The following is a 26,994-nucleotide window of genomic DNA, read 5'->3' as shown; positions in this document are numbered from 1 at the left end:
ACTCTTGAAAATTACTGATCATACTTGGAAGAATAGAGTTCTGAAGAGTACTCTGCATTTAGTAGTACCCACTAACCCCCTTGAAATAATGAGGGGGCAAAATGGAAAAGGGTGAATACAGAGGTGATAACCATGACCACGGCTTCTCTGCTCATGCCATGTATATTAGGCATGTGGCATTTGCTTCCATGACAGAACCAATTTATAAGACTCCCACCCTCAAGATCTCCTTCCAGCTCCTGCATCACCCGTCAGCTATTGTGCTTCTCTTCTGTTTCTATTGTGCCAGTATACAAATGTTCACAAAGCTAGGATGAAAATAAAACTGCTAGCATTTTTTTGGTTAAAAAAATATCCCTTTGATAGAAAGCCTTATCCACATCAATTTTGGGACAGACAGAAATTAAATAAATCCCAGGACAGAACTGTTCCCTAAATAAAAGGGAAGGTGGTGCTGTAATCACTAAGCTAGTCTGTAAATCACTAAGCAAGTCTGTGCAATAGCAAGCAGCATTTCTCACCACTAGACAGATACTGTGAGTATGTGCACTGTCAAACAATTTTCAAAGCACTGGGAAGTGGTTTTGTTTATTTTTTTTACTGTGCACTGTTATATGGTTTAACCCATGTGGCACCAGCTTCCAGAGCAGTACTGTTGTATGTGAGAGCTGCAGGATTTCCTTCATTCCTAAACATTGGCAGGCAGGTGGCTTCCCAGCAAGTCCCAGGGTGCTTCCCAATTTCTAAAATAAGCAAGCTAGAGACACATTTTCCCCTCCAAAAGCTGAGTGCTTCCCAGTGCATCCACAACAGCTGTGCAGCAGTGCCACAGAGCACCAATGCTGAAGCACACACAACCTGGCTGTCTTTTGAGTTCCCATGTGTTTTCAAGGGTGACTTACTCCTGCTGCAGAAGGAGCATGTTCCAGAGGAACCAGGAAGTCCCACAGATTAATTTATCAAAGAATAGATGAGCATCACACTTCTTGTGAGCAGGAAGCCATTTCACCTCATAGGGATGCTGTGGTAATTAGCCAAAGACCATCCCTGAAAATCTAAAGTGATAAGAATTGTTCCTTAATAACACTTAACAGTGAGTAATTTCAGGCATTGCAAATAGCAGCTTAACAGCTGTGTGACACAGGAATGGAAAAGAGCACAAGGAATCAAACACTGCACTATTATCAAACCTCTCCAGCAGCACAGCAAAGGCATGGATAATGCATGCCTATATTGAGCCAGCAGATTATTTTCATTAAAAAAATTGCATTTCCAGCTTTCCTGAAGCTATCTTACAGGACTGCAGAAGCTGTGTATGCGTGGCTGACAATGAGAGAAATGTATACATTTAGGAGGAGAGCATTTTGGCTGCACATGTTCCTTCACACACATTTTTCACAGCTTTACCCAACCCGTTCACCTTATTCCAAATTCTGCAGTGGAAGATGGGGAGACCATATCAGACATTTTACACCTGTTCCAGTGTCTAATACCATGATGGCCACTGGAAATTTCTGTGTACAGAATCAAGGGATTTTATAACTGGAACTGCTTCATCAGCGGAGCTGGGATCTGTAACAATCCATTTCTCACAGATTAGCATATACTGGGAAAGAGGAGACTTAATACTTGGCTGGAGGTTACACAGACTGCTTGGCACTCTCACATGAGCTCTGATGGATGTCAGCTTGGCAATTTAAGATGTTAAATCCCCCAGCTGCTAGTTCTGCTGTATCAGGTAGCCTTTGGCAAGGGCTACAACTGCTACGGTGGTTCAGAACCCGGTGCCTTGGCACAAGTCCACTGTCCCTGGCAGCAGCCACAACAGGCTGTGGACTGGCATGGATGCAGACACACTGATAAAGGAGAAAGCAGAAGGGGGATGCAAACAACCAGGGACAGTAGCATCAAAATGCTACAATTATATCACCCATAGATTGTCTGTCAGAGACTTCTGACTGCATAAAGCTGCCCCACTCTAGCACTCTTCTTTACAAGTACAAGAGCTGACCTCACTGCACTGCCTGGAGGGTAAGACAGAATACTGTTATTACTCTAATACTCTTTGTCCCTCTGAGGCTGCCAGTATCACAGTAACAGCAGGATCTTGTGGACTAAGTTTGCACCTGGCTTTCACTCATCTGAAAAAAATTTGTGCCGACAGCATCACTCTGACAATAAATTAAATTCCCATTTGGGGTTTTACTTACAGCATCTCACAAACTTCAGTGAAATGTTTCACTGTCACAGGAGAGGGAGTTCCCAGCCGTGCTCCAGTTTGGCAAAATTATTTACTTATTGGCAAGCTACTATATGTTTTACAACAGGTCTGAGCTGATTATCAAAACTGTCCCTTTGGACTCAAAAATCTGTGTCTCTATGACAACAGTTAATGCTGCAGCATGATTCAGGGATCAACACAGCAACACTGAACCATGCATTAGCCTTGTCAGCAGCACCCTTAGAAAACAGTTGTATGGGTGAACTGAACAAGCCCTCAGAAACCTGAACAGAGATTCCTAGGGAAAAGAGGAAGATTTATTCAGCTGGATACAGTATAAAAAATGGCAATTCTGTTTTGATTCCAGTTTTTATGGCTGTCCCTTCTTCATATAGAAATAGATCTAACACTAAATATCTGTAATGCTTCTATGAAAGTGCAACCAACTTAGAGTGATATTACAATAAATCAATAAAATACTCCACTTGAACCTCTACATAGTTTGTCACCAGAAAAAAAACAACTGAGTTCATACCTAAACATTCCTTATCACCTTTGTTGGCACAGAGCCATCTGACAGAATGAGATTTGAACAGATTTAACACAGCTCTCTGCTTGAGACAAGATTGCATTGATCCAGGGTATGACTGCATTTGAGCTACCAAGGATGTAAGAACCTACATCTCAAACAAATAGGGATATTTTTTTAGAGATGAAAAACCTGTCTTAAATCCAAGCTTTCCCATACAGCTTTTCCTTTGCCTGTCTGCAGGCACAAGATATCTAGTAATTTATTCATGCCTGGCAATAAAAATTCACTAATGAATATTGCTGTTCTGGTACCTGAGGCAGCAAGAGCTTTGAGCTGGATCCACTTATGTATTTTCCCTAAAGTATCCAAAACCACTAAAAGGGCATCTGGTCTCATCCTGCTTCTCACCAAGCATATCAAATTACTTCTACAGAAAGCGTAAGTTCTCCCTTCTCAAAGGAGCTTGTTGTTCAGAGTATTCTAAAAGCTGGTTGCAAGGCTCCTTCCCAATAAAAAAAGAGTCTGGAAGGATGATGAACCCAGTGCCTTTTTAAGAGCTTCCACGTCTGATGTTCTTAAAGAGTGCAGCCCTCCATACCAGTTGCTTAGGTTTTGCCATATCTGTAAATGAAGAGCTTCTCTCACTCACCCTCCTGCCAGACTGCCCCTGCTCTCACATGAGACCTGCCAGCCATTAACCTGTTCTCTGGAATGTGTTGCTTCCCATGGGCCCTGTAAACCCTGGGTAAAAAAACCCTCATTTTCTCCACTTTGACTTGTCTCTGGTTGTTACAGCATAGCACTGGGAATAAAAACTCTCTTCTGCTTCTGGCCAATTCCTTTAACTGTTCTAAAATACATACTCAGCTTTAAATTTCTTTCAAACTTGGTGGAATAATAAGAGAGAGAGAGAGGTTCAAAAACTCAGATCATTCAAACAGTGCATCTTTCTGCATGCTATCTGAATGAAAAGTCAGAAGGGTTCCTGCCTGCCCATCTTCACTTAATATGCCAGGTATAAGTGATAGGATGTTCTTAGCATGTCATCCCATTCACAGCATTCACAATTCACCAGTGTGCAGGTGGTTCTCCATCCATGCCTGCTGTACTCCCATTGCTGCCTGCACTATGACATGCACAAAACAGCTTGCTTCACAAAGACTCTGCCCCTGGATCAAATGCCATATTCAAGCTCCCACAAAGCCTAACAAAAGAATAGGCAACAGCAGGACACTGAATAGCACACTTTATCATAGCACACTCATAAAACAAACAAGACAGTACCATACGAAACACCCCAGCAAGGGCAGGAATGGAGATCAGCACAAAAGGCTGCCAAGGTTATCCCATATACTGCCCACTGGGATAGCAGAGTGACTGCTCTCTGGGCCAAGACATTTTGCAATTTGAAAGTCACTTTATGATTTCTTGAGGCACTCAGATAACAGATCCTAGGTTACTCCATATACCCTATGCAGAATACACACACTGAGCTCGTATCATTGCAAATACACTCTCCGAAGGATCGCCCATGGAGACTCTGCACACACACAGCAATCTGTAGATCCACATTAACTTCTGACATGCCATTCTTCCGAGCTGCAAAGAACATGCTGGCAGCAAAACAAGAGAGGTTTTAAAGTTACAGCATGAACATCCATAGCAGCAGATTTAAACATCACAGGAATAGAAAGACTAGCACAGAGCTGTGAAGCTGAGCAAGTTGTTTTTTAGATTCTCTGAGAGGCAGATTCACAAGTAGCTTGTTGATATTGAAACTGAGAAATTAGCCAAGTAGGACTGCATGTTTCCTTTTTTTCACATCAAAATTTAAAATGTATTTTTGGCTCAGTTTGTGTCATTCCTTACCACTCATCTTTTAAGTCAGCCGCTGAGCTAAAATAATTCATTCTTCACAGCACACTGGTGTTAAGCCACAGTGACTGCTCTGTTTCCACACTTTGGAAAGATTTCTTTCCCCAGCAGACTATAAATCAGTTATGTTACTTTCACAATGTATTTTTACACTGCACACAAATTTACAAGTTACTCAGATGCTGATAGTTTAGTCTATATGAGCTTGTCTTTTTATTTTCAAAAAGATGTATAGCTTGTCTTTATATGGATGCAGAGATTTTGATAGCAAATATTTGACATTCAACAATTCCAGTATATGAGCACATGAAATTAGCAAAGCCTGGTATATCTTAAGCACTTTTCTATTGCACACAGAGGAATGCAAAGTTATTTTCACCAACTGCTCTTCTCATTTAGTGTCATCTCAGTAACCTGAGAGGTACCAATAGGTGACCCAGGGTATCCCCTGGTGACCACAGAGGACTGGAATGCTGGAGCTGAGTCACTTCCCAGCACAGCCTCATCAAGTCTCAGTCTTCAGCCACTGAGACCCCTCAGGCCAGGGGAACAGCAAAAGGAAAAGCTTAGGTTGCTTTAAAAAAAAATTAGGATTCATGTAGAGGAGGGGCTGACTTGTCCAGAAGCAGCTGTGCTCTTAGATGAGTCTGTATTTCTGCAGTCAGAGCTGAAGGAAAAAGAATCTTTCCACCTGGTAATATAACAATCTTGGAAGAGCTGGTATACTGTGATTTGAGACAATACAGTTGTCCTAGAATATTACAGCCATAAGTATAGTTTATATATTTCATTGTCTTCTGCCAAGGTGTAAATTGTTGTATAAAAGCAAAAAAACCCAGAACAAACTGGAAGATTCTGGTACTCATGGATTTGCTTCAATTTGTGAAAATGAAGCCTTGCCCCCAATGCATCTATATTTACAGGTATTATAAATCTTGAGAAATTATCTTCTGAGTGCCCATCCTGTCTCTGCCATGATCTATATCTGTGGCTTCTTGACACTGCAGTAATACAAATAACAAAACACAATGCCTCAAATCTCCTAAAGGGGGCCAGCAAGAGAGCTGGAGATGAACTCTTTACATGGGCATGTAGTGACAGGACAAGTGGTAATGGCTTCAAATTGAAAGAGAGCAGGTTTAGATTAGATATTAGGAACAAATTCTTTACTGGGAGAGTAGTGAGGCACTGGAACAGGTTGCCCAGAGACGTTGTGGATGCCCCATCCTTGGAAGTGTTCAAGGCCAGGTTGGATGGGGCTCTGAGCAACCTGGTCTAGTGAAAGGTTTCCCTGCCCATGACAGGAGGGTTGGAACTGAGTTCCTTCCAACTCAAACCCTTCTATGCTTCTGTGATTCTGTTTCTCTGTGACCACTAAATTACCTATGGAGAGTTCTTCCTGAGGGAAAAAACCCTGCCATTTAAACTTCTACCATTTCTAATCAAAAACACACAGACCATGACTGCCTTACTTGTATTCATATTTAGGGTCAAAGCAACAGAACCTGTAATTTAAATATTTCACACACTTACTCTGGCCAGGAATATGTGTCAACAAGATTAGGCAGACAGGAAACCATTCAGAATCTCTTGATTTTAAGACCTGGGACCGTCTGCCTCCATGGAGCACCTGCCCCTCCATTAGACCTTACATTAGTCCATTAATCAGTGTGTTCTGCATGTCTGCTTCCCTCCACACAAAACTGCAGATACTAAGCAGAGGTTGTACATTAACCACCCAAAAAGCCTTTTCCTTGACTTTAGCCTATGCTTTTAGTCACAGAAACCCCCTACTCTTAAGAAAAAATGGCAATCATAGCAGTACCTCAGACACCTTGTTATCTCCTTGGTGCAGGACTGCACTCCTCTCTGAACTCAGCCTGTTTTTGCCCAAGGGAACATGGTATTTTTCAGGCAAGAAATTTTTCTCAGCACAATACATGAATTCAGTAATGTGTAATTATTTTGGCAAAATATGCATACAGAAAATGTAGAGTACATGGACAATGCATGTGCATTGCCAAATTCCTCTGAATTGCTCTTAATTTTGTCAGAATGAAAATTTTAATGTAGCTCAGTGTAACTTTAAATCTTTCTACAACTGTTCATGAATTAAAAATTCAGCTACTTATACAGTCAGAATAGTAAGTGAGACCATGCTGACAACTGAGTAGAAACAGCCACTCACTCACTCCCCTTTTCCCCCACTGGGGAGGAAAATCAGAAAAGAAAGGGCAGACCACCATGAAAACTTCATTCTCACTATTTATATAAAAAGCCGGAGTACAGTGGACTTGTACTTACCTCCACATTTACCTCTCTGAAAAACTGTATGCACCTGAATTAAGTAATTATAATTTTAAAAGAGTTTTCACTGTCTCAGATGGGAACATAATATTGCACAGAAATATGTATACTTGTATAAGACACGCTGGCATAAGCAATAAAAATACAATGTCCTGATTCATTTCCAGTCTGAGTCCTGTGGAAAGCAGAGACCCTGCTGCCTTAAAGAAGAGCAGGTTTTGGCCTGACAAACTGGAGAACCAACCAGATGGACGTGGATTTCAAATGCCTTTTTCACCAAGTACAACAGCTGTATCTAAAATTGGGCGAGTCTGCCTGGCAACAAAATGAGAGCACTTAGAAGTAGATCTTAATTAGTCAAATGAAATAAGTGCTCAAGGGCAAGATGTGTTTACAATATGAGCAGACAAAACTGTGTACCATGCAATATTGACTGAACTAAATTAATTGAATGCTAAGCAGCTGGACCTCTGTTGCTAATGTTTACATAATGTGCTTATAAATAGTTTTGTTCCCTTTTTAACTTTGTAAAGCAACTCAAGTCAAAAAAAACCTTCCAGGATTATGGCTCAGACTATGAGAGTCATCTATTGTACAGCAGCTCAAATGAGAAAGAAAGAGGAAGGAAGAAACTGGTGGGGGTGAAAAGAGATTTGCATTGGATTTATAAATTCTACATAAAATGTGCTCCTAACAGCACTGCAAGCAAGTTACCTTAGTCAGGTTCATGTGGAGGTGTGGAAGTCCTTTGAGTTAGCAAACAAGGGGAAGGACTGCAACATGGGGCTTTCAGGAGAGAGCAGGTCTCCGTCAACATGTTGAGGTCTTTCATCCTGAGTCTAGCACTCCCAGCCTGTGCTGCCAGGACTAGAGTAGAAACAATGTGTGGTCTGCATTTTCCTTCTCCTGAAAATGGATTTCTTCTTCCTCCTTATCAAACCAGAGGGGAATAAAGGTTAGAAGAAAAAAATGAAAAAGGGAAAAAAGCAAGCAGACCTCTCCAGAAGAGGTCAGGAGTTTTGATTCACCTTTCTGGAAGTTGAGATACAGCTGGGAACCAGTAGAGTGTCCATTCAGAAGAAGAATAGGAAAGGGAGAAGGAGAAAGATCAAAACAGATTCAGGAAAAAGGCATCTCAGAATGAAAGAAAGATAAGATGGCTGGGATTTCTGACACTTGCTACTGGAAAGAAAGAAACCCTCTCTTCCCAACTCCAAGCTCTCAAGAACAGTCTGGTACTACCAGCAAGTGAAATGGCACACAAGGCAAGGAGACTGTTTAGGTTAACCTCTTCATGCATAGCTTCTGCTCTAATCACTGTTGACTAGTTTTTAGACAAGAACACGACAGTGTGACTTCGGAACTTCGGTAGTTTCAACCCCACAAAAGAAGAGGATCCAGGCAAAGGACTGAGAAGTGTGGAAGCGATTAAACAAAATGATCCTCAGCAGATGTAACTACCAAAGTAACTAAAGTGCCATTTTAAACCTTCATGCTTCAGAGCCACTCAAACTAGCTTACAAGATAAGAAACTTGCTAAAAGTCTGTAGAAACTGATATATGATGTGTGTATCAGGGCTGACCTGTTGACAGCAGTTGTGCACCTGTACATATTACATGTACAATTACACAAGTATCTGAGCTGCACAAGAGGACACCAGTCACAAACACATACTTCTCATCTGCTCTCTAAAAAAATTTTTAAAACCAATATATTATTGGTAGAAAATTTTAGACAATAGGCCATCAAAATTATTCAAGTCCAAATTTGAATCACTGGCACTGTGCACTAAAGATTTGCATATAATGAACTTCAGAGTTTTCAATGACATTTTAGCCTCTGAGCTACTATGGGCAGGTTTCTTATTACTACACAAATGTGTGGGCATGAGCAATACTTTTTAATCACAGTTTGATTTACAGGAATTACATGGAGATGTGTAGAGTCAGAGGTTCTTAACACCAGGATAAAAAGCATCACTCCAGTGATGAAAGAAAAGTGTTGTAAAGGTGAAAGAAATGAGATGGGTAAATCAGGCTGCATTGGAACATGTCAGACCCCTAACTGTTGTACTGTCTTAGATAAATGTCCATCTTGCCCATCTTGTCTCTGAGAGTGGCCAGCAGAACATATCAATGAAGCTAGAAGAGAGCATAGGACACGTGCTGATATTTCCTCAGTAAACACCTGCAGTAAGCACTCTGAACTTTGCTACATCCAGTCAGAAATAGTATCATTGTATTTAACAACCCAAATAGATTTTTATTGTCATTCTCTGGCACCTTTTGAACAAGCATAAACTCAGGACGCTTGTGTCCTGAGTGAACACAGTGAGTTCTGCAGTTTATCTGCATGCTGTATTTCCCTTTATTTCTTTCAAACTAGCCACTAGGCATATGATTTGCTACTTTCTTCATCTGAAAGTCTGACGGTCTGTAAATAATCATGTGCCCTTCAAGCTCACCGTGCTAACTTAGGATCTTACAGAGATTTTTTTTTCATCAGCCACCTTACCTCCAGGCTAAGAATCGTGACTCAGGTAGGTCCTTTCTTCACTGGAATCAAGTGTGTCCTTCATCATGTTCATGGCCCTTCTTTCTAGCCAACTTAAGATTGCTATTTCAGGCAAAGAAAGGAAACTGCACAAAATAGCACAACATGAATTGGAATGTATATGGAAACATAAACAAAGAATTTTGCATTTGCTTCCTTTTCCTAATAATCCCTTAGTTTGGTGGGTTTGTTTTTTTTTTTAATCACTAATGAGAATTAAATTCTTACTAGTGAACAGGACACAAAATAAAATTCCAGCATGCCTTACAGGAGGAGCTCTTGCACATGAAAGCTGTACTAGCTAAAACATACTAATGTGTATTTCTGATTGTGCGTTGCATTATATTTATTTTAGGCTTTTAGGTCCTTTGCCATCACTGGCATAATCCAGTAGAAGGAGCCAAATTAACTGGTAAGGTATTTTCAATACAAGTTTGACTACTTACGCAGAATCCTTCATTTCCTCTGTTGAGGCACAGTGACAACAGAGAAGTCCTGCTGTGTTAGCCATTAAACAGATATTAAGCAAAACCAAACAATTTCTCTCCCAAAGGACTTTCAGGTTTGTATCAGTCTCATTGGCAAAAAATGATAACAAGTAACAATGATCCAATATTAAAGGTACTTGCAAATGAAGGCAAGGTCATAATTCACTCTTTGAACTAAATTAGGATCTTGCAAGAGTGACTGTGCTGTAATAACATTTATTTTCTGCTTCTAATGAATAGGAAGTTATGTCTCCAACTGGGAGATTGCCCCATACATAAAATTTATTTTTATTTGAGAAGCCTTCTTAAATAACTGACAATGTTTAGTACTCCAGCAGTTTAACCAAGTTTTCATTTGGACCAGTGTTGCTAAGGCTAAATTCCAACACATATATATCCCCAGTGAAAACAGAAAACATTTCTCAGTACAGATGCAAACACACACTCAAACACAGGTGGCAGGGAGCCTTTTCAAGCAGTTCTAGCACCTTAATGTTAAGTAGTTACATTGATTTCCAAAACACGTCTTCAAATGTGTGGTGCCCCATTCATGTCAGATTTAAGTTGGAATAGTACAATACATTTACCACTGTACAGACTGCCTTGTTGGTGTGTGGAAGAAATGCATTATCTTCCTGTTTGAATATAATCATAGGAATAATAACAAAAAAATACAGCATTTTTAGCAACAAAGACTAAGTTGTTACAAAAGGCACAATCCGGGAGTAATGGAAGAGGGTTGGGGTCCAGCCTCATGTCCTTACCCAAGGCCAACTAATTTGTGCACATGGAATTGATGTAGTCTTTTGAAAAGCCCTATTTAGATCCAAAGGAAGAGACCCGGCTGCTGGGTGCTTCAGAGCTACCTGCTCTGGAGAATCAGAAGGAAAAAGGGATTCTGTTTGGACATCTCTGTTGAATTGCTAATGATAGTGGAACCATGACTTGTATTTGTGAATGTAACACAGATCCTCATTTATCCCAGAGGTATTTGAGAAGATAAGTGCTGCAATGTAAAATAAAACAGCCTGGTGACATCCCATACACTGTTAAACTTGGCTATATCACAATGTCAGCAACATTTCTAAAATATTTTTTCTGTGAACAGCAAGATTTATACATAACTTATTTCTTGCCGTGTGTGTATATAGTTACTTTTTAGATCTGTTGTGCTTCTGACCAAGTGTTCTCATTTGAACTCTCAGCTTGCTGCTCTAGAAGTAAAAAGAAAAAAGTGTTGGCACATTAAGCGCTGTATTTTCATTTCTAGACAATATCTTCTAGGAAGTTTTATATCTCGACCTGGGCAATTAAATGTGTTTTGTAGTGGTTTTGAAGATGGAAAAGAATCTAGCAAGCAAAAAACGGCTTAAATAGAGCAAATATTTTTCAGGGACCATTATTAATTATACAACAAATAAATAAGTAAAATTTTAGCGGTCACTTATTATTTAGGTCAACAGAACCACACTCAGAATTCCTGGGAAAACTGTTTGATTAAGCGAGCTAGACTGCTAGGGATGTCAGCCCAGAAACGAGGCCATGCTCCCTCCAGAAGCACGGAGCAGACGCGCTCGGCTCCCCGCGCATCCCGCGCGCATCCCCCGCGCATCCCCCGCGCCGGGGCCGCCCGGAGCGCGGCACCCCCGGCCCCGCCGCGGAGCGCGGGCGTCCCCACGCGGCCCCGGGACGCGCTGCCGGAGCAGCCCCGCGTTCCCCCGTTCACGTCGCGCCCACCCTGTGACAGCCATGTCAACATCACTGAAATACTGCAGGCCCGCGATATCTGACTTTTATGAAATTTGTGTTCGGACATCCGGGTCCAGTTGCGAGTGCTGCGCTCTCTGTCACAGAAGTAGAGGTATGCATTTGAATTGGTGACATGGATATGCACGCAGAGGGAAAAGGATTACATGGGAAGAGATCTGCCGAGGGAATACCTGGGCAGTACAGGTAAGTTCAGTGAACAAACTAGCATTAACACTTGCCACTGTACTGGCAAGACCCACTTTTCCTATCACTGAAATAGCTTTTCTTCCATTTTGAACGCTAAGGCATTTCCTGCCCAAAATAAGGGTTTTTCATTGCCTGCTAGCCAGAAGTTAGTACTGCTCCACACTTGAAGGTTTCTTAATTTACATCACTACAGCTCCTCACTTAAAGCCACTGTCCACTTGAAAAAGGAGAAGGAGCAATCTGTCTTCAGCTAACTTCAGACCTATTGCTGTCTTTAACCTGCAGGCAACTGTCTTCCTCCCAAGTTTGCTAGAAAAAGCCATGTCAAGGCCTATGAAACATGAGGGCCTCCAATTCCTGCACCTGTGGGCCATTGTCAGCCATGAAAGCAAGCAATGCCTCTCACACACCTAGAACAATGTGCAAAGCACATAAGGAAAGGGCTTCACACAGCAACAATCCTATTGCATCAGGGAATGGACTGCCCAGGGAGAATTTATACCTTGTAAGTGTCTAGCAGAGATATTACAATGACTGCCAAGGAAAAAATGAATGTATTGAAGTTCACCATACCTAAAACCACAGCAAGATGCTCAATTACTTTTCTAAAAAGAGAGATAAAAAATGTGAATGCTCCTGAGTGAAAAACATCACTATCCCTTTCTCATCATTTCCGTCAGCTTTAAGGAAGCTTTAACTCAAGAAAGAAATCATTATATTTTGAAAAAGTAGTAGCTCACATCAGACCCATTTTTTTCTGTATTTGGAAGTCTCTTTTAAATCTGTAGAGATTAAAAACATGGCCTGTCAGCAGTGGCAGCTTGTCACCAGCTGATACCTTACATGTATGGTTCTTGCTTGTGGTCAGTTGACTTTATAACAAACTAGTTCTACTTTTCATTTAGTAGCCAAAGTCATAGAAAACAAGACTAGGGAAAAGCACGTTTGTCTACATTACAAAACTCATGTAATTTCCTTTTGCAAATGTTACGATCCAGTTTAAACCCAGAAAAGCAAAGCAAGCTAAGTCTCTGAGTACAAACCGGAAAGAACTTAGAAGGTTCAAAATATTCCCAGAAACGAGATTAAAACCAAACAAGGTTAGATGTTGATGCCAAAAAATTATTGCTGAATTTTATTTAATAGTAAAAGAGGCAAAAAGAAGGGAAGAGAAAAGAAAGAGAAAAAAGAAGGGGGGGGGGGGGGGCTTGGGGGAACAGGGAGGGTTGACAGGGGTTAGGTGGAGGCACATCACCCATCCGAGGGTCCCAACAACATCTCGTTGCTCCCCTCCATCCACTCTGCTGGTGGTGAGGGTCCCCCGTTGCTGCCGTGGCCACACTGCCACACCACACTGCCACACCACACTGCCACACCACACTGCCACACACTGCCACACACTGCCACACACTGCCACACACTGCCACACCACACTGCCACACCACACTGCCACACCACGCTGCCACACCACACTGCCACACACTGCCACACCACACTGCCACACCACACTGCCACACCACACTGCCACACACTGCCACACCACACTGCCACACCACACTGCCACACCACACTGCCACACACTGCCACACCACACTGCCACACCCTGCCACACACTGCCACACACTGCCACACACTGCCACACACTGCCACACCACACTGCCACACCACACTGCCACACACTGCCACACACTGCCACACCACACTGCCACACCACACTGCCACACACTGCCACACACTGCCACACACTGCCACACCACACTGCCACACCACGCTGCCACACACTGCCACACCACACTGCCACACCACACTGCCACACACTGCCACACCACACTGCCACACCACGCTGCCACACCACACTGCCACACCACACTGCCACACACTGCCACACACTGCCACACCACACTGCCACACCACACTGCCACACCACCCTGCCACACACTGCCACACCACACTGCCACACCACACTGCCACACCACGCTGCCACACACTGCCACACCACACTGCCACACCACACTGCCACACCACACTGCCACACCACGCTGCCACACCACGCTGCCACACCACACTGCCACACACTGCCACACCACACTGCCACACCACGCTGCCACACCACGCTGCCACACCACACTGCCACACCACACTGCCACACACTGCCACACCACACTGCCACACCACGCTGCCACACCACGCTGCCACACCACACTGCCACACCACACTGCCACACCACGCTGCCACACCACACTGCCACACCACACTGCCACACCACACTGCCACACCACACTGCCACACCACGCTGCCACACCACGCCGCCACACACCCAAGAGTGCAGAATCCCGTGGATTAATACACGCTGTGGGCCAGGTGGGAACGCCCACGTGCCTCCTCTTGCAGGGGCTGGCTTCACACTGTCCCTTGCAACACTGAGGGTCTTTTGCATCATCTCTGGTGCTCTGGTGCAGGGTCTGGGGACCCCTTTGAGGGGGCCCCTGTGATGGGCCATGTCACCCCTTTCTGCTGTGGATAAGCTTCCCCCCACCCCGGTGAAGACCCCTCAGCTGGGCTCCTCTGCACAGTGGAGGATGGGCAGTCACTGCCCCTCTGACCAGAGGCTTTTCCCAGATACCCAAAGCCTCTCCTCCCTCCACCCCTTGGTGTAGGGGGTCTATTCAAGCCTGGCAGCTGATAGCCCTGGGACCTTGGAGGTGTTAAGCCTGTGCTCCGTGAATGTCCCCAGCCCTGAGTTGTTGGTTTATCTTCATCAGCAAGCAGTGTAAGGCCTCAGTCAGGGCTCCATTCAGGGTGCAGTGGTCTTCTTTACAGCTTTTGTAACACAGTTTTAAAAGTCCTTTAAGAAAATGTTTAAGTCATAGACTGTAATATTTCAGTCTCTGACAGCAAAGATCCAACATCACCACACAGTGTATCAATAACGTGGTGCAATCTTTTTGTAGGAGGTTGTGCCTGTTTTCATTTTGAAATCTGCCTTTTGATATCCTAGGTGTTTATTTGGCACCGTTGTGGGTTTTAACAACTAAATCACTAATAATTCACCTTCAGGGAAGAGAATTTCAGCCACAATAAGGTGCCAAGCTATTCCCTCTTTTGTCAAAACATCAGAGAAACTGCAGAGAGGCTGTTTGCGGCTGCCTTAAGAGGCTGCAAGAAAAGTCAGGAGCTCCTGAGGGCTGGAGGTAACTCCTCTCTCTGCCCTGGGTCCCAGCCTTCACTGTCCAAGGAAGCAGCACAATCAGAGCAGAATTGGAGGTCAGGATATGAAAAGGTCAACAGGTGATGACAGCGCAGAACAGAAGAATCATTTTCATGGTTTTCCTCCAAACCCTGAAGTAGAATTCAGGATTCTCACATCTAAACTTTCACCTGTGACTTTGCAGCAAGTACCTGCTCAACATCTAGGTAGTGATAACCCTTTTGTTTTCTATTCTGTCCCCTAAAGATGAAGGATGAGTATCACCTCATGTAGAGGATGCCTGTGTGGTACCAAGTCTACTCATAATCAATACCCTTTCATTATGAGATGACAGTTCCAATGCCATCTGTTTTGCACCACCTTTTCTGAGAAGAGAAATCATTCAAGAGAAAGTTTTTATAATACAGATTTGCAAGAAAATGAAGTTAACACTTCCCTGCCAATCTCAGTCTTGGTCTTTTAAACAGTCTTAGCAGTCTTCATGCACTTTCAATCATTCTGTATCACACCCTGCATGTGGCTCCTGTCAGCCCTGTGGTTTGTGTGCAAAGCCTTTAAAGAAGCTACTGAAGTCCTACTACCAAGCAGCTACCTTGACCTTTTGCAGTGTAAAGGAATGAAAACCAGCCATGCAGAGCTCTGTGTCACAGCCCTGGGATGGTTCATTTGAAAAAAATAAAAATAGCATGAATAATGGAAAGCACAGTTTTAAGCTTAAAGCAGCAATCCATATTACATAGGTTAGTGTGGTTTTCAGAGCAATTCAGATAGAACACCATGGCACTGAGCAGTTCAGAAATAAAACATGTGGACATTTAACACTGTTCAGCCCATCACTGTGTTTGCATCAAAAGATAGCTGTTCAATAGCTGCAGACTTTCCAAGCAATCTCTGGAGCCTGGCGGCAAGTCATTCTCTGCTTGTCACCAGGGAAACACGGATCTATTCTGCATGTGGTCAGACTTCCAGGGATGAGGCTATTACTAGGCACCATCATAGAAAAAGACATCTCAAGACTCATTTCCTTAGCTAGATATTGCATTATTTGTGCATTTGAAAGGATAGGTTCCTATCTCTGTGGAGGCTTCTGATGCTACGGGTGGTTCAACTGGCAAAAGTACTGTCAAGTTTTCTAAAGCTCTGAATTCAAACACATGTTTTATTTGATCTGTGTTATATGATTTAAGCCTGATTAAATCTAACACCTGAAGGAAAAATTTAAAAATAGATGAGATGTTCTCTCCTTTGGTAGATATCTGGGGAAAGTAGAAAAATGCAATAAAGTGAAACCAGTTTAAATATTAGTTCAAAAATGTTGTCAATTGCAAGATTTTTTTTTTTTTTAATTCAGTCACTTCTGAGTTCAATCAAAATATTTCTGAAAATGGTAACAATAATGTTAACATTTCCAGTGATAGGATGGCAAATTAATTTTTAATTAACTTATAAATAATCAACATCACTGTTAAAAGCAAACAGAAGAAAGGTGCTAGTTTGGAGTAAAAAAGAAATATTTCTGTGATAACAGAAGATCAAAGATGGCATGGTCTAATTAAAATATAAAATGCTTCATGAATATCAAAGGATTACCTACAGCTCTGACAGACATTGTCAGGTAATACTACAGGCACCTTAATTCTTCTGGAATCATCTTTGCCTCCACTGGCTCCCAACCCTCTATTTTGGCACATCCTGCATAGGAAATCAAATGAAAAGCTGGGACCTGAACTGGTTTTACTGTCAGAGCTCCTCCAAAGAGAGATTAAAAATTTTGCTGATGATGTATCTGTCTGCTGGCAACTGAGCAACTCAAGCCTGAATGAAAAGTAGTTGTATTAGAGCTAGCTAAAAAACAAATTTTAATCATGAATTCTGCCCTTGTTTTCTGTCTTCTCTTCCTCTACATCTAGAAGCTTCCTCAGGGTATAGAGGAGGCTTCTGTATAACAGGAATGTCACACAACAGAAGGCTGAATTCCTGATTAACCACAGCTCCTTCCACTTGAACTGCAACTATTTAAGCAAAGTAATAAAACAAAAAGAAAAGTCAATAATCAAATTGTGCCTCTGTTTCAGATGGATACACTACTGATGATATTGAATTTTACTGGAATGGAGGAGAGTCAGCAGTAACAGGAGTTAATAACATCGAGCTCCCACAATTTTCTATTGTGGATTACAAGATGGTATCAAAGAGAGTGGAATTTACAACAGGTAAGCACTGGCAAGTTAAAAAAAAATTGTCCCCCCTTCCTGCAGCCCAGAAATATCAGTGCCTTCCTTTTGTTTGGAATTAGTCATTATATGATTTCTTTCTTTCAGGAGCATATCCTCGATTATCACTTAGCTTCCGGCTTAAAAGAAATATTGGATACTTCATTTTGCAAACCTATATGCCTTCCACACTGATTACAATTCTGTCGTGGGTATCTTTTTGGATCAATTACGATGCCTCTGCAGCCAGAGTTGCTCTAGGTAACTTCTTCTCAAAATGACTGAACTACATAGACACTTGCTGCCTTTGAAAACAGTGGCACCAAATCCATACTGATGGTTGAAGCATCATTAATTGGGATCTTACACAGGCAGCATGGGGCCTTGGTTGTCAGGAAGGTGGGCAGGTGTGACCTTGCTTACATCTGAAGCCCTTGCTCCGCACATAGGTTGGGATCCTGACTGACTTCCAGTTGTCATAATGGTCTTTGGATCAGACCAAAAATATTTTGCTTCCAAAGTGGAGCATAAAAGTCTAATTCAGATATCTAAGGGTGTCTACACTGTGCTTCATGAACAATCCCTGTTGATGTTAGAAAGTGTCCTCTCAGGCCAGATCTGTGACTGGAATAAATACACAAGATCCTACTGACTTCAGTGGAAATATGCCAGCTTACACCAAATCAGTCTGTTTTACCTACAGAGTTGGTTCTTTCCCGTACCGTGTTCCTTCCTACAACTTTCCATAAGAATGAAGATCTTCTGCCACTACCTGTGCTTTAAGGCATATATGTTTTTCGACTCTATTTCCAGAAAGCCAGTTTGTCCCACTTGTATTTTGTCTCACCTCTCTGCAAATTAAAGTTGTTACATCTGTGCTTAGAGCTATTATCTACATGCATTAATGACCTGTGATTAAACCAGACTAAAAAGTAATTTCATCCAGCTAAAAGAAAAACACATATGAGAAAAAAAACATCCAGCAGTGGATAACACAATGAGATGGAAATGCTTTACTTGCAAGCACCTAGTTAATAGGAAAAGTTGTTTTGGCAAAAGCATACATATCACTTCATCAAAGACCATCACTTTATCAAAAGGCTTCCCTTTCTCCTTTCAACCCTCCATTTTCAATCAAAAGCTAGATACTTATTCCAGATCCCCACAGCAATGCTAATCACCCTATGGGGTCAAGAAGAGCTACTGCTGTAAATAAAGTGAGAAGCATTTTCTCACATAGAAAGAACAGCAATCAACTCTTTGCTATCCAGGTGAGCTAATACCACATTCCCTAGCACAGTTTTCGCAAAAATTAAAGCAAGATGTTCCAACACAGCCTGGGTTACTGAAGGTAATATTTCATTCACCCTCCATTGCAGGAAAAGCCAAGGAAGGTGCTCTCAGCAGCCTTGCAAGGATATCTTCCTTTCCAGTTCTGCAAAACGCATTCCCTAGGCTGCTAAGAATCTGATCACATAATTAATCCATCTGCATGAGAACTGCAATGCTGCCATTATGCCTTTTGTGCTCAAATCTCCTTCCTTGTCTTATTAGTCGATGTCTATTTCTTCCTTTTGCAGGAATCACGACTGTGCTGACCATGACCACCATCAGCACCCACCTCAGGGAGACCTTGCCAAAGATTCCCTATGTCAAGGCAATAGATATTTACCTGATGGGATGCTTTGTGTTTGTGTTCCTGGCCTTGCTGGAATATGCCTTTGTAAACTACATCTTCTTTGGGAAAGGACCTCAACATCAGAAAAAGACAGCAGGCAGGGCAGGACATGCTACAGGCAAGAAGAGCAAACTGGAAACAAATAGAGTCCAGGTAAAATGTTCAAGCTGTCTTTTCAGACATTATTTTTACTGTGACAATGTTCATGTATATGATGGTAGAGATAAATACAGGTGGAAAACATGCAAAAGCATTTAAGATTGCCTAGAGAAAAATTGTTTTTTAAGGAGATTACAGCAACATATGGTCTGTTCCATCCTCAGCTGAAAACAGAGTAAGAAAATACAGAAAATGCAAATTAATATTCAGGGCACATTTTTTGCAGCAGAGAAGAAGAGTAAGAAAATACAGAAAATGCAAATTAATATTCAGGACACATTTTTTTGCAGCAGAGAAGAAATACAAGGGGTACAAGGAAGTTAAATATTTATCACTTCAACTGTATGGCTTTTTGCTTTAGAAGGTGGTATAGAAGAAATGTTTATAATAAAGTTCCTCTTTACAGACAGAAACTTCACCAAAAATGAAAAGCAAAGATAGGCTCTGTTGCTTCAGTGAGCCCTGAATGAAGCCTGTAGCACTGAGCTTTGAGGAACACAAGAATGCTGCTGCTAGCTTTTAACAGATTTCACAGATGTCAGGATTTTTCCCTCAGCTAAATTCAAGCACAACACAACCATCCCCTCTTAAAAACAACAAGCCAGAAAAACTTCAGGAAGTAATACTATGGACGTATTTTTAATGAGGACAAGTTTAATTTTGCAATACATCACTGAGCGCTTGTAAACGTCTATAAACCAATTTCACTTTTTCCAGTTTTTTGGAAATAAACCCTTTGAAGCCTCAGGTGTATTTGACCCAGTCTGACTCAGGGGGAAATACATATTGTAATGAGCCAAAAATTTTCTTCTTTCCTCTGCTTTACTTATAATATATTACATCCAAGTATTAATGAGAGCTTGCCAATGCTGTCCTGTAAACTTCTGTACTGTTACAGCCTGAGGTGATAACGTTTGGACAAAATTGTATTCGAGCCCTCTGTTCAGTTTGAAGAATGAGACTGACACATAAAACTCTAACAAGACTTTATCTTGATAGATGGTTAGTGTCACATACACATCAGGAAGTGCATTTCAGAAACTCTGTGATAGCTGATTCTAGAGCTGTGTGTCTGGTGTCCCACCACTACAGCTATGCATCATTAACAAAGCCGTCAGATTCTCAGTATCAGTGAACTCACGAGTCCATTAAAAGTTCTTACTTACATTTGCCTTCTGTCCCATTGTGTAGGCGATGCTTTATTACAGTGAGGGCACAAATTCAGTTCAGGCAGTCAGCAGTCTCCAAGACCCCAAAAAGTACTGTCTTCCACAGAGCAGAGGAGATAAGCCACCCTAGTATGGATTGTTGTGCACAGACACTGTCTATCCATTTCTATGGAAAATAAGGAAGGGAAAAACAACACAACCCACACTCTGACCAGCTATCTCAACAGCTCCTGAGATAACCCAGCCTAGGTGAGAAGCAGCACAGCAAGGATTCATGACAAAGAGGAAATCAAGACTTCTTCAGAGGTCAGCCTTGGCTACATGTGCCCCCATGCACTGAACTGAGTAAAGGATAAGAGTGCAGGTAAGTTATTTTCCTACATATTTGGAGAGTTTGTTTAACTACAAAAATTCCATAACTCATACCTAAAAGCTTTTGTCTAAATGTTGTGCAGCAAAGATTACACTGAGAATGGTACTCAGAATGGGATGGAAAGTTTTTAAAGCACCACATGCATACACCAGCATTTTTCTGATAGAAAAAGGAAGTCATACATGCTTTGTACCAGGATTTGTAAGTACTCACGCTTCAGACAGCAATCTCATTCTGAAACTGAGAGTACTTTCAGTGAATAGACTGCTTTCTGCTTGTACAGTACAGGTTTGTGATCTTAAATACATACATACATACATATACATAAACACGTGCATGTGAATGGGTATCAGTGAATTTTGTATCCCACATATTGATGTGGTACATTGTGAACATTAATTTTACTCATCAGAGAAATGCTGATGCCAAACAGTTGTATTTCTGTCTTTGGCAGGAAGAGTGCAATGACCGGAGCAGTGGGACACAGTGAGGTTATGTGCCCTCCAGTAAAACCACTCCCAGCCCCCCTCCATCATGTTTTGAGAGTTTTCACTGGTATTATTATGCCTGCACCAGAGCAGGGGAAAGGGTTTTTTTAGCATAAAAGAAGTACAGCTGTAAGTATGTATAGCTATAGGATATTTTTTCCCTTTTACTCTTGACCCACACCACTTATCCATACAGGGACTAATAACTATTAGAAAATATGTAACAGTGCTTCATCTCTTTGTGCCAGGTGAAGATATCGATTGTTCCTATGTGACGTAACAACTCCAAAGACTAAAAGAGTTCAAATTCCTTCACCAGATTACACAAGCTTTAGATGTGTGAGCAACACTCAGCAACTGGTCACGATATGATATTAACAGTATAGAGAAGACCAGATGAAAAATGAAACTGAACTGCTGTTTCTTAGGTGGCTGTTCCTTGCTCTACAGACTGAAGAAGGTGGAAGTGAAGTCTCTCCAGTTGCACAATTTATGCCTTTTTTATTTTTAATATTAAAAATATTAATTTGTAGTAAACCATCTTTCTGTTTCTCTGAATAAAGCATAAAGACTGTTTATATCTCCTTGTTCATTTGTCAAAGCTAAATGTCACTGACACTGGCATAATTATGGATATATAGGACAAACCACCCAGCAAGAAAATATTGAGATTGTCCATGCATACAATTGCTTGTTCCCCCAGACAATTACAGTGTGAATAGTAATTACACAGAAGATACCTCTTAAGTATGAGAAAAAGTTAGAATGCAATCATAATGTGAGTTGGAAAGGAGCTGAGCCATCAAAAGGTTCATAAATGACAACACAAGGCAAGTGATAGATTGTCTCCCCAGTTCTGCACAGCATCACACGTTCCTTTCAACTGTTCTGTGAAACACTAAACACTTGGGATAGAAAGCCAGAGACCAGCCACAGGCTCCAAGGAAAACATACAATTTTCCAATACAGTGGCTACTGGAAGGAGAAAAAGAAGGGAAGCACATAACCACACAACTATCTTAACCTTCAAGTAAATCTCCTTGTGAATTAGAACAGCCCTGCTGAGCATAAGCTGTTTCTTTGCAGATCAGATTGTGCTAACACTACAGCATTTGTTCCAATAAGATAGCTTGTATGAATAACATGGCCCTGAGTCTTTCATCTTAAGAGGAAGAAACAATGGGTTTGTATTGAGAGAAAACAGAAGTTCTTACCTTTTCTCTCCCAACAGTTAAGGTAAAAAAAAAAAAAAAAAAAAAGGTAAAAATTCATTCCAGACAGCACTAAGCATTTGAGACCCATTCTCTGTCAAGGAATGCTAACATGCACTTCCCCTAGAGCTGTCTGACTACTCTTTATGTGGTCAATACAGGACTGTTGTTGTGGGTTGTTTTCTTTTTGTTACTTTAACTCTTTTACACATATAATATCATTCGATGATCCTGAGCAGGCAACTAATTTTCTAAGTGTCACATGAAAAAAGGAGGTTTCATTGACCCTTAGCGTGGGGACATTTACTCAACCCTTAGTGTTCGACTTGTTTGTCAACGCCCCAGGAAAGCCAAGACCAGTCTGTCAGCGTCCTGTTAGGGGGACCCTTCACTGAACTGTCCTGCTGGATCAGAGGGTGGTTTGACTGACTTAGTCAGGGACAGCCTAAGGGAGACCCCTCAGCAGGTCTTCCCAGTTTATGATCCTTTAGTGGGTCTTCCTCTTTATTTGAGTATGTCACCCACTGCCGGCAACTGCCAGCACCTGTGAAGGACTCACACGAACAGCTTATGGAATATCACTGTTCATTAATAAAAAATGGTGACAGGTTAAGGTTCAAGGATTGGCAGTGATAGTATCTGACTGCAAAAACATATTTAAAGCAAAATACAGAAAAATGCTAATCCCCAATGAAAGGATTCAGCAGTCATAGAGTGATTCTTACCCAATAGGCTTCCCTATGGGGTAGAAGACAGATTCAACCCACCAATCAATGCCAGTAGTTACAATGAAGTCTTCCCTAACATTTCCCCATTCTCAACTTATTTGTATCCTATTTCTTTACATTTAGGTGGAACTTGAGTGACTCTAGTCATATGTACCTTTGTTACTGATTGGTGTAAAATTGTCTTGCTTCACTCTTAAAGATAGAGGCAATAAAATACGGAGCACATGCCCGGGCAGGGTGGTCATACCGTGGATGAAGGTGTGGGTTAGTATTACAATTAGATTGTAATGAACCAAGTGCATCTGAGGAGAACAATTTCACCACAGTTGTTGGCTCAGCAGCAGATCAGCTGCACAAGTTTTAATTCTTCTGAGTGAACTTCAAAATATACTGAAAGGGTTATAATGATGTGGGAAATTGCACAGAGCAATTTGACCAGGTACATAAGAACATCTTTTATACTTCCATGAGCTAATTTAGTCAAGATCAGTGTAAGGCTCTTTGTTCTGAATTGCAAAGCCTGCAATTCCAAGACCAACTTGCTTCATGACATGCAAATAATCTTGCCTAAAATGGTTTAAATTAAATTTGTTTTTAAAATAACAGGTTCATTCAGAACACTTAGAGCAGGAATTCAGACACTGCTTGGCTCAAAATAAATTGTCAGAGCATATTAGTTTAAGAAAGATCCCTGTGAATCACTTCAGAGTGCAGGCAGTTATGAGTTGTCGTCCCAAAAGAAAAGTCATAATAACTGCTTAATGATGCTTGCATTACTGTTACTATTATTATAACACTAAACTCAATTATCTTACATATTAGATTATGTAATCAAAGACAGCTCAAAGAGCTGTTTCATAAAACCAGAAAGAAAAGATTGACCTATCTTTTGAGAATTAAAACCAAACTCTTTCACAGAGACAACTCTGAGATCACTGTTTTTTTCCACAAAAATAATGTCAGATCTTCAGAGTAAAGGAATAGTCCAATAGTTATGGCAGTCCTCTGGAGAATAGGAAACCCTAGCTTAAATCCTCCTTCTTAGATTTGAAGAATTGACCTGAAAAGTGTGAACTGGGTAGCCCATATCCCAAGGAAACATTTGAAATGCCATGCTGATTTGTGACAAGCTGGCCTTTCTAACCCAGAATATGTGAACTTTTCGCACCAAAACTACGATGGAAACTGGGGTGTTCCCACTGAATGCTCATTTCAGCACATACAGAATCCATTTCCTAACCTGACTAGTGCATTTTCTATCTGTGATGACTTATTACTTCACTTAGAAGACTTTTTTACCCCTCAGTTCTCTTGTGTGGTTTTTCCATGAATAGTCCCTTCACTGCTTTGCTCTCAGTTATTAAGTGCTTAGTCTGGCACAGTGCAAATATGCCAGCAGTTATGGTGTAAAGATTTCTCCTGGTGATGGGAAGGAACATCTTCTGCATTGCCAGGTGGAACTGAAACTTTCTGTGGTCCCAGCTTTCCTTTGCAGCAACCCACAGAGCCTGGTTTTCCCTGTGTGTTTTGCTTGGAATCTTTTCTTGCACATACTTCAAATCTGCTGTAGATTATAATATCCTTTCCTAGCTCTGCTATGTCATACTAAAAATGTAAAGCTCAGAATGTAAACAAAGCATTGCATATCAATAGTGCTTCACAAGACTAGGTATTGTCTATAATTAATATCTTATTCCCTGATATAAAGGTATCCACAGACATGGTCTAGTTTGTTATAAATTTGAGATAGGTCAAATATCACAGTTTATCATTACAACATTAATATTCAAGCCTCGAGGTGAAGACCTTGAAGTTTCATTTAAGAGGCCTGTGTTCTGATGTATATTTCCCTCATATGAGCTACAGCGAATGTTTAAATATCTGTGAATTTGAAACATCTAGTAAGTCTTTATGGAGAAGTCAGAAGTCAGCCTGGAAACACTACAAAAACTTTTCAAAAGGGGTTTTACTACAAACATGTAGAAAACTAAAGATTTGTGAAAAGGAAAACACTTTGTAGCAACGCAGCAATTCATGGTTAATTACATTCATACATAAGAAAGAAAATGATACGAAAAATATTTTATATATACACATAGTTGTTTGTGCCAGACTTGTCCATACTGGTTGCAGTTTTCAGTTCTTTGCTTAGGTACTTAAAACAGTGCTCTGACTAATAGCACAAATAAAGTGACAAACATATTTGAAACAACTGCTTCTGATACCAATACGTAAAAATGCAACTGAATGTAAGGTTTCATTGAATAAAATGGGTTATTCTATATGCACATGAACAAGTTAAGTATGCTATGATTTACATCCCTGTAATACAGTAATTGCCCAAAAGCAATTCTCATCATGAGTATTTTACAATAACTGATAAAATATGCATGTATCTACATGCTCTTCATATGATGAACCCATTGTTACAAAACTTTTAGAAACTAATCTGCAGCACTAAAACAGTCAAAAACTGTTTAAAATGGGCAGAGACAGCAACACTTTCTTTTCACCTCAAGTATGTGAAAGCTTCAGGTGCCCAGTCTACAGACTTTAAAAACCAGTATTTCATAAAGGCCATGATCCAAGTAAAAAAAAATTACAAAAGTCTTACTTCACAAAGGATGCGACAACTAACTGAACTACAAGACCAAGAAGCTGAGTGAGGATGGAAGGTGCTTAGATATTTAATAGCTAATTTCACACTAGTCAGGAAAATGTAATCAGTATCTTTTCACTTTTGTGAATGCTGTAGCAGCCATGACTGTCATTGTAGCCCTAGGAGCACCTCGACACTAGAGCTACAAGGTCCATCTGGGAAACGCCTTGGGCTGGCTGAGGAACTTGTCTAATCCACATTCCTTCCTTGACACAGGTTGATGCCCATGGAAACATGCTTCTCAGACCACTTGAAATACGAAATGACGTTGGCAGTTCAGATGTGCCCATGAGCCTCCGTGACCCCCGAGCCACCACGTACACGTACGACAGTGCCAACCTGCAGTACAGAAGAGCCACTTCCAGCAGAGACCTCTACAACAGGAGTGCTCTGGACAGGCACAGGCTCCATAAAAAAGGACACTTACGAAGGAGGGCATCCCAGATCAAAGTCAAAATCCCTGATTTGACAGATGTTAACCTGATAGACAAGTGGTCCAGAATGGTCTTTCCCATCATGTTTATTCTTTTCAATGTTGTTTACTGGCTGTATTATGTCCACTAATTTATGCAACAATGTTACCACAGACTCACATAGACTTGTTTCTTTTCCTTCTCAATTTCATTAACTCTGAAGAACTGCAGTAGCTATAATGTTCCATGTTCAATGTAAGATACTCAGCTGTGGAACACTTCTAGATTTAAGCTTTTAAAAAAAACAACAACCCAACACAAATCCAGGCTCACAACATTTAGATCAGAATAGTACAGATCAGCTCTTAAGGAGCATCTTGAGAAAAATTGCTCTACCTTGTTTTTTACAAAGTTTATGCATCACCCATGACCTTTCTGTACCAAACATAACTTTTGTTAGTGGAGTAAAAATTTGTTCCACTGTATTTCTTATCACATATTGGCAGCTCACAGCAGCATGCTTCCAAACAACACAGTCAAACTACTAGTAGTATCTATGTCACTATCTTTCACCATTTAGAGTGTAGAGAAATTTGACAAAATTACAGTGTAAAGGATTATAACTATTGCACTGTGCTTCACTTCAAACTTAATAGTTATACTGGGAAGTATTTCCATAGTGTGTTTGAGAAGTGTCACTCAAAGAGAAGTTGAATCACATTTTCAGAGGCAGAGATCTTCAAAAGAAAGAAAGGATAGCAG

At 41.2% G+C, this 26,994-nt stretch overlaps 1 protein-coding gene across 1 annotated transcript in view; it reads left to right on the top strand.

The window, feature by feature from the left end:
- Positions 1–26,383, top strand: part of GABRB1 (gamma-aminobutyric acid type A receptor subunit beta1) — a gene marked incomplete at its 3' end in the record, with an annotated part of 131,166 nt that extends 104,783 nt beyond the window's left edge. Inside the window, exons 6-9 of the mRNA XM_082281291.1 lie at positions 17,217–17,354; positions 17,463–17,615; positions 18,935–19,185; positions 26,036–26,383. Of these exons, the coding sequence (XP_082137417.1) occupies positions 17,217–17,354; positions 17,463–17,615; positions 18,935–19,185; positions 26,036–26,383 (890 nt within the window). The remainder of the gene's footprint in view (positions 1–17,216; positions 17,355–17,462; positions 17,616–18,934; positions 19,186–26,035) is intronic.
- Positions 26,384–26,994: the final 611 nt, after the last annotated feature.

The sequence above is a fragment of the Coloeus monedula genome (assembly GCF_965178545.1).
Source record: "Coloeus monedula genome assembly, chromosome: 5".
Lineage (NCBI taxonomy): Eukaryota > Metazoa > Chordata > Aves > Passeriformes > Corvidae > Coloeus > Coloeus monedula.
The sequence above is the reverse complement of the archived record's forward strand: the minus strand, read 5'-3'. Positions and strand labels throughout refer to the sequence as shown.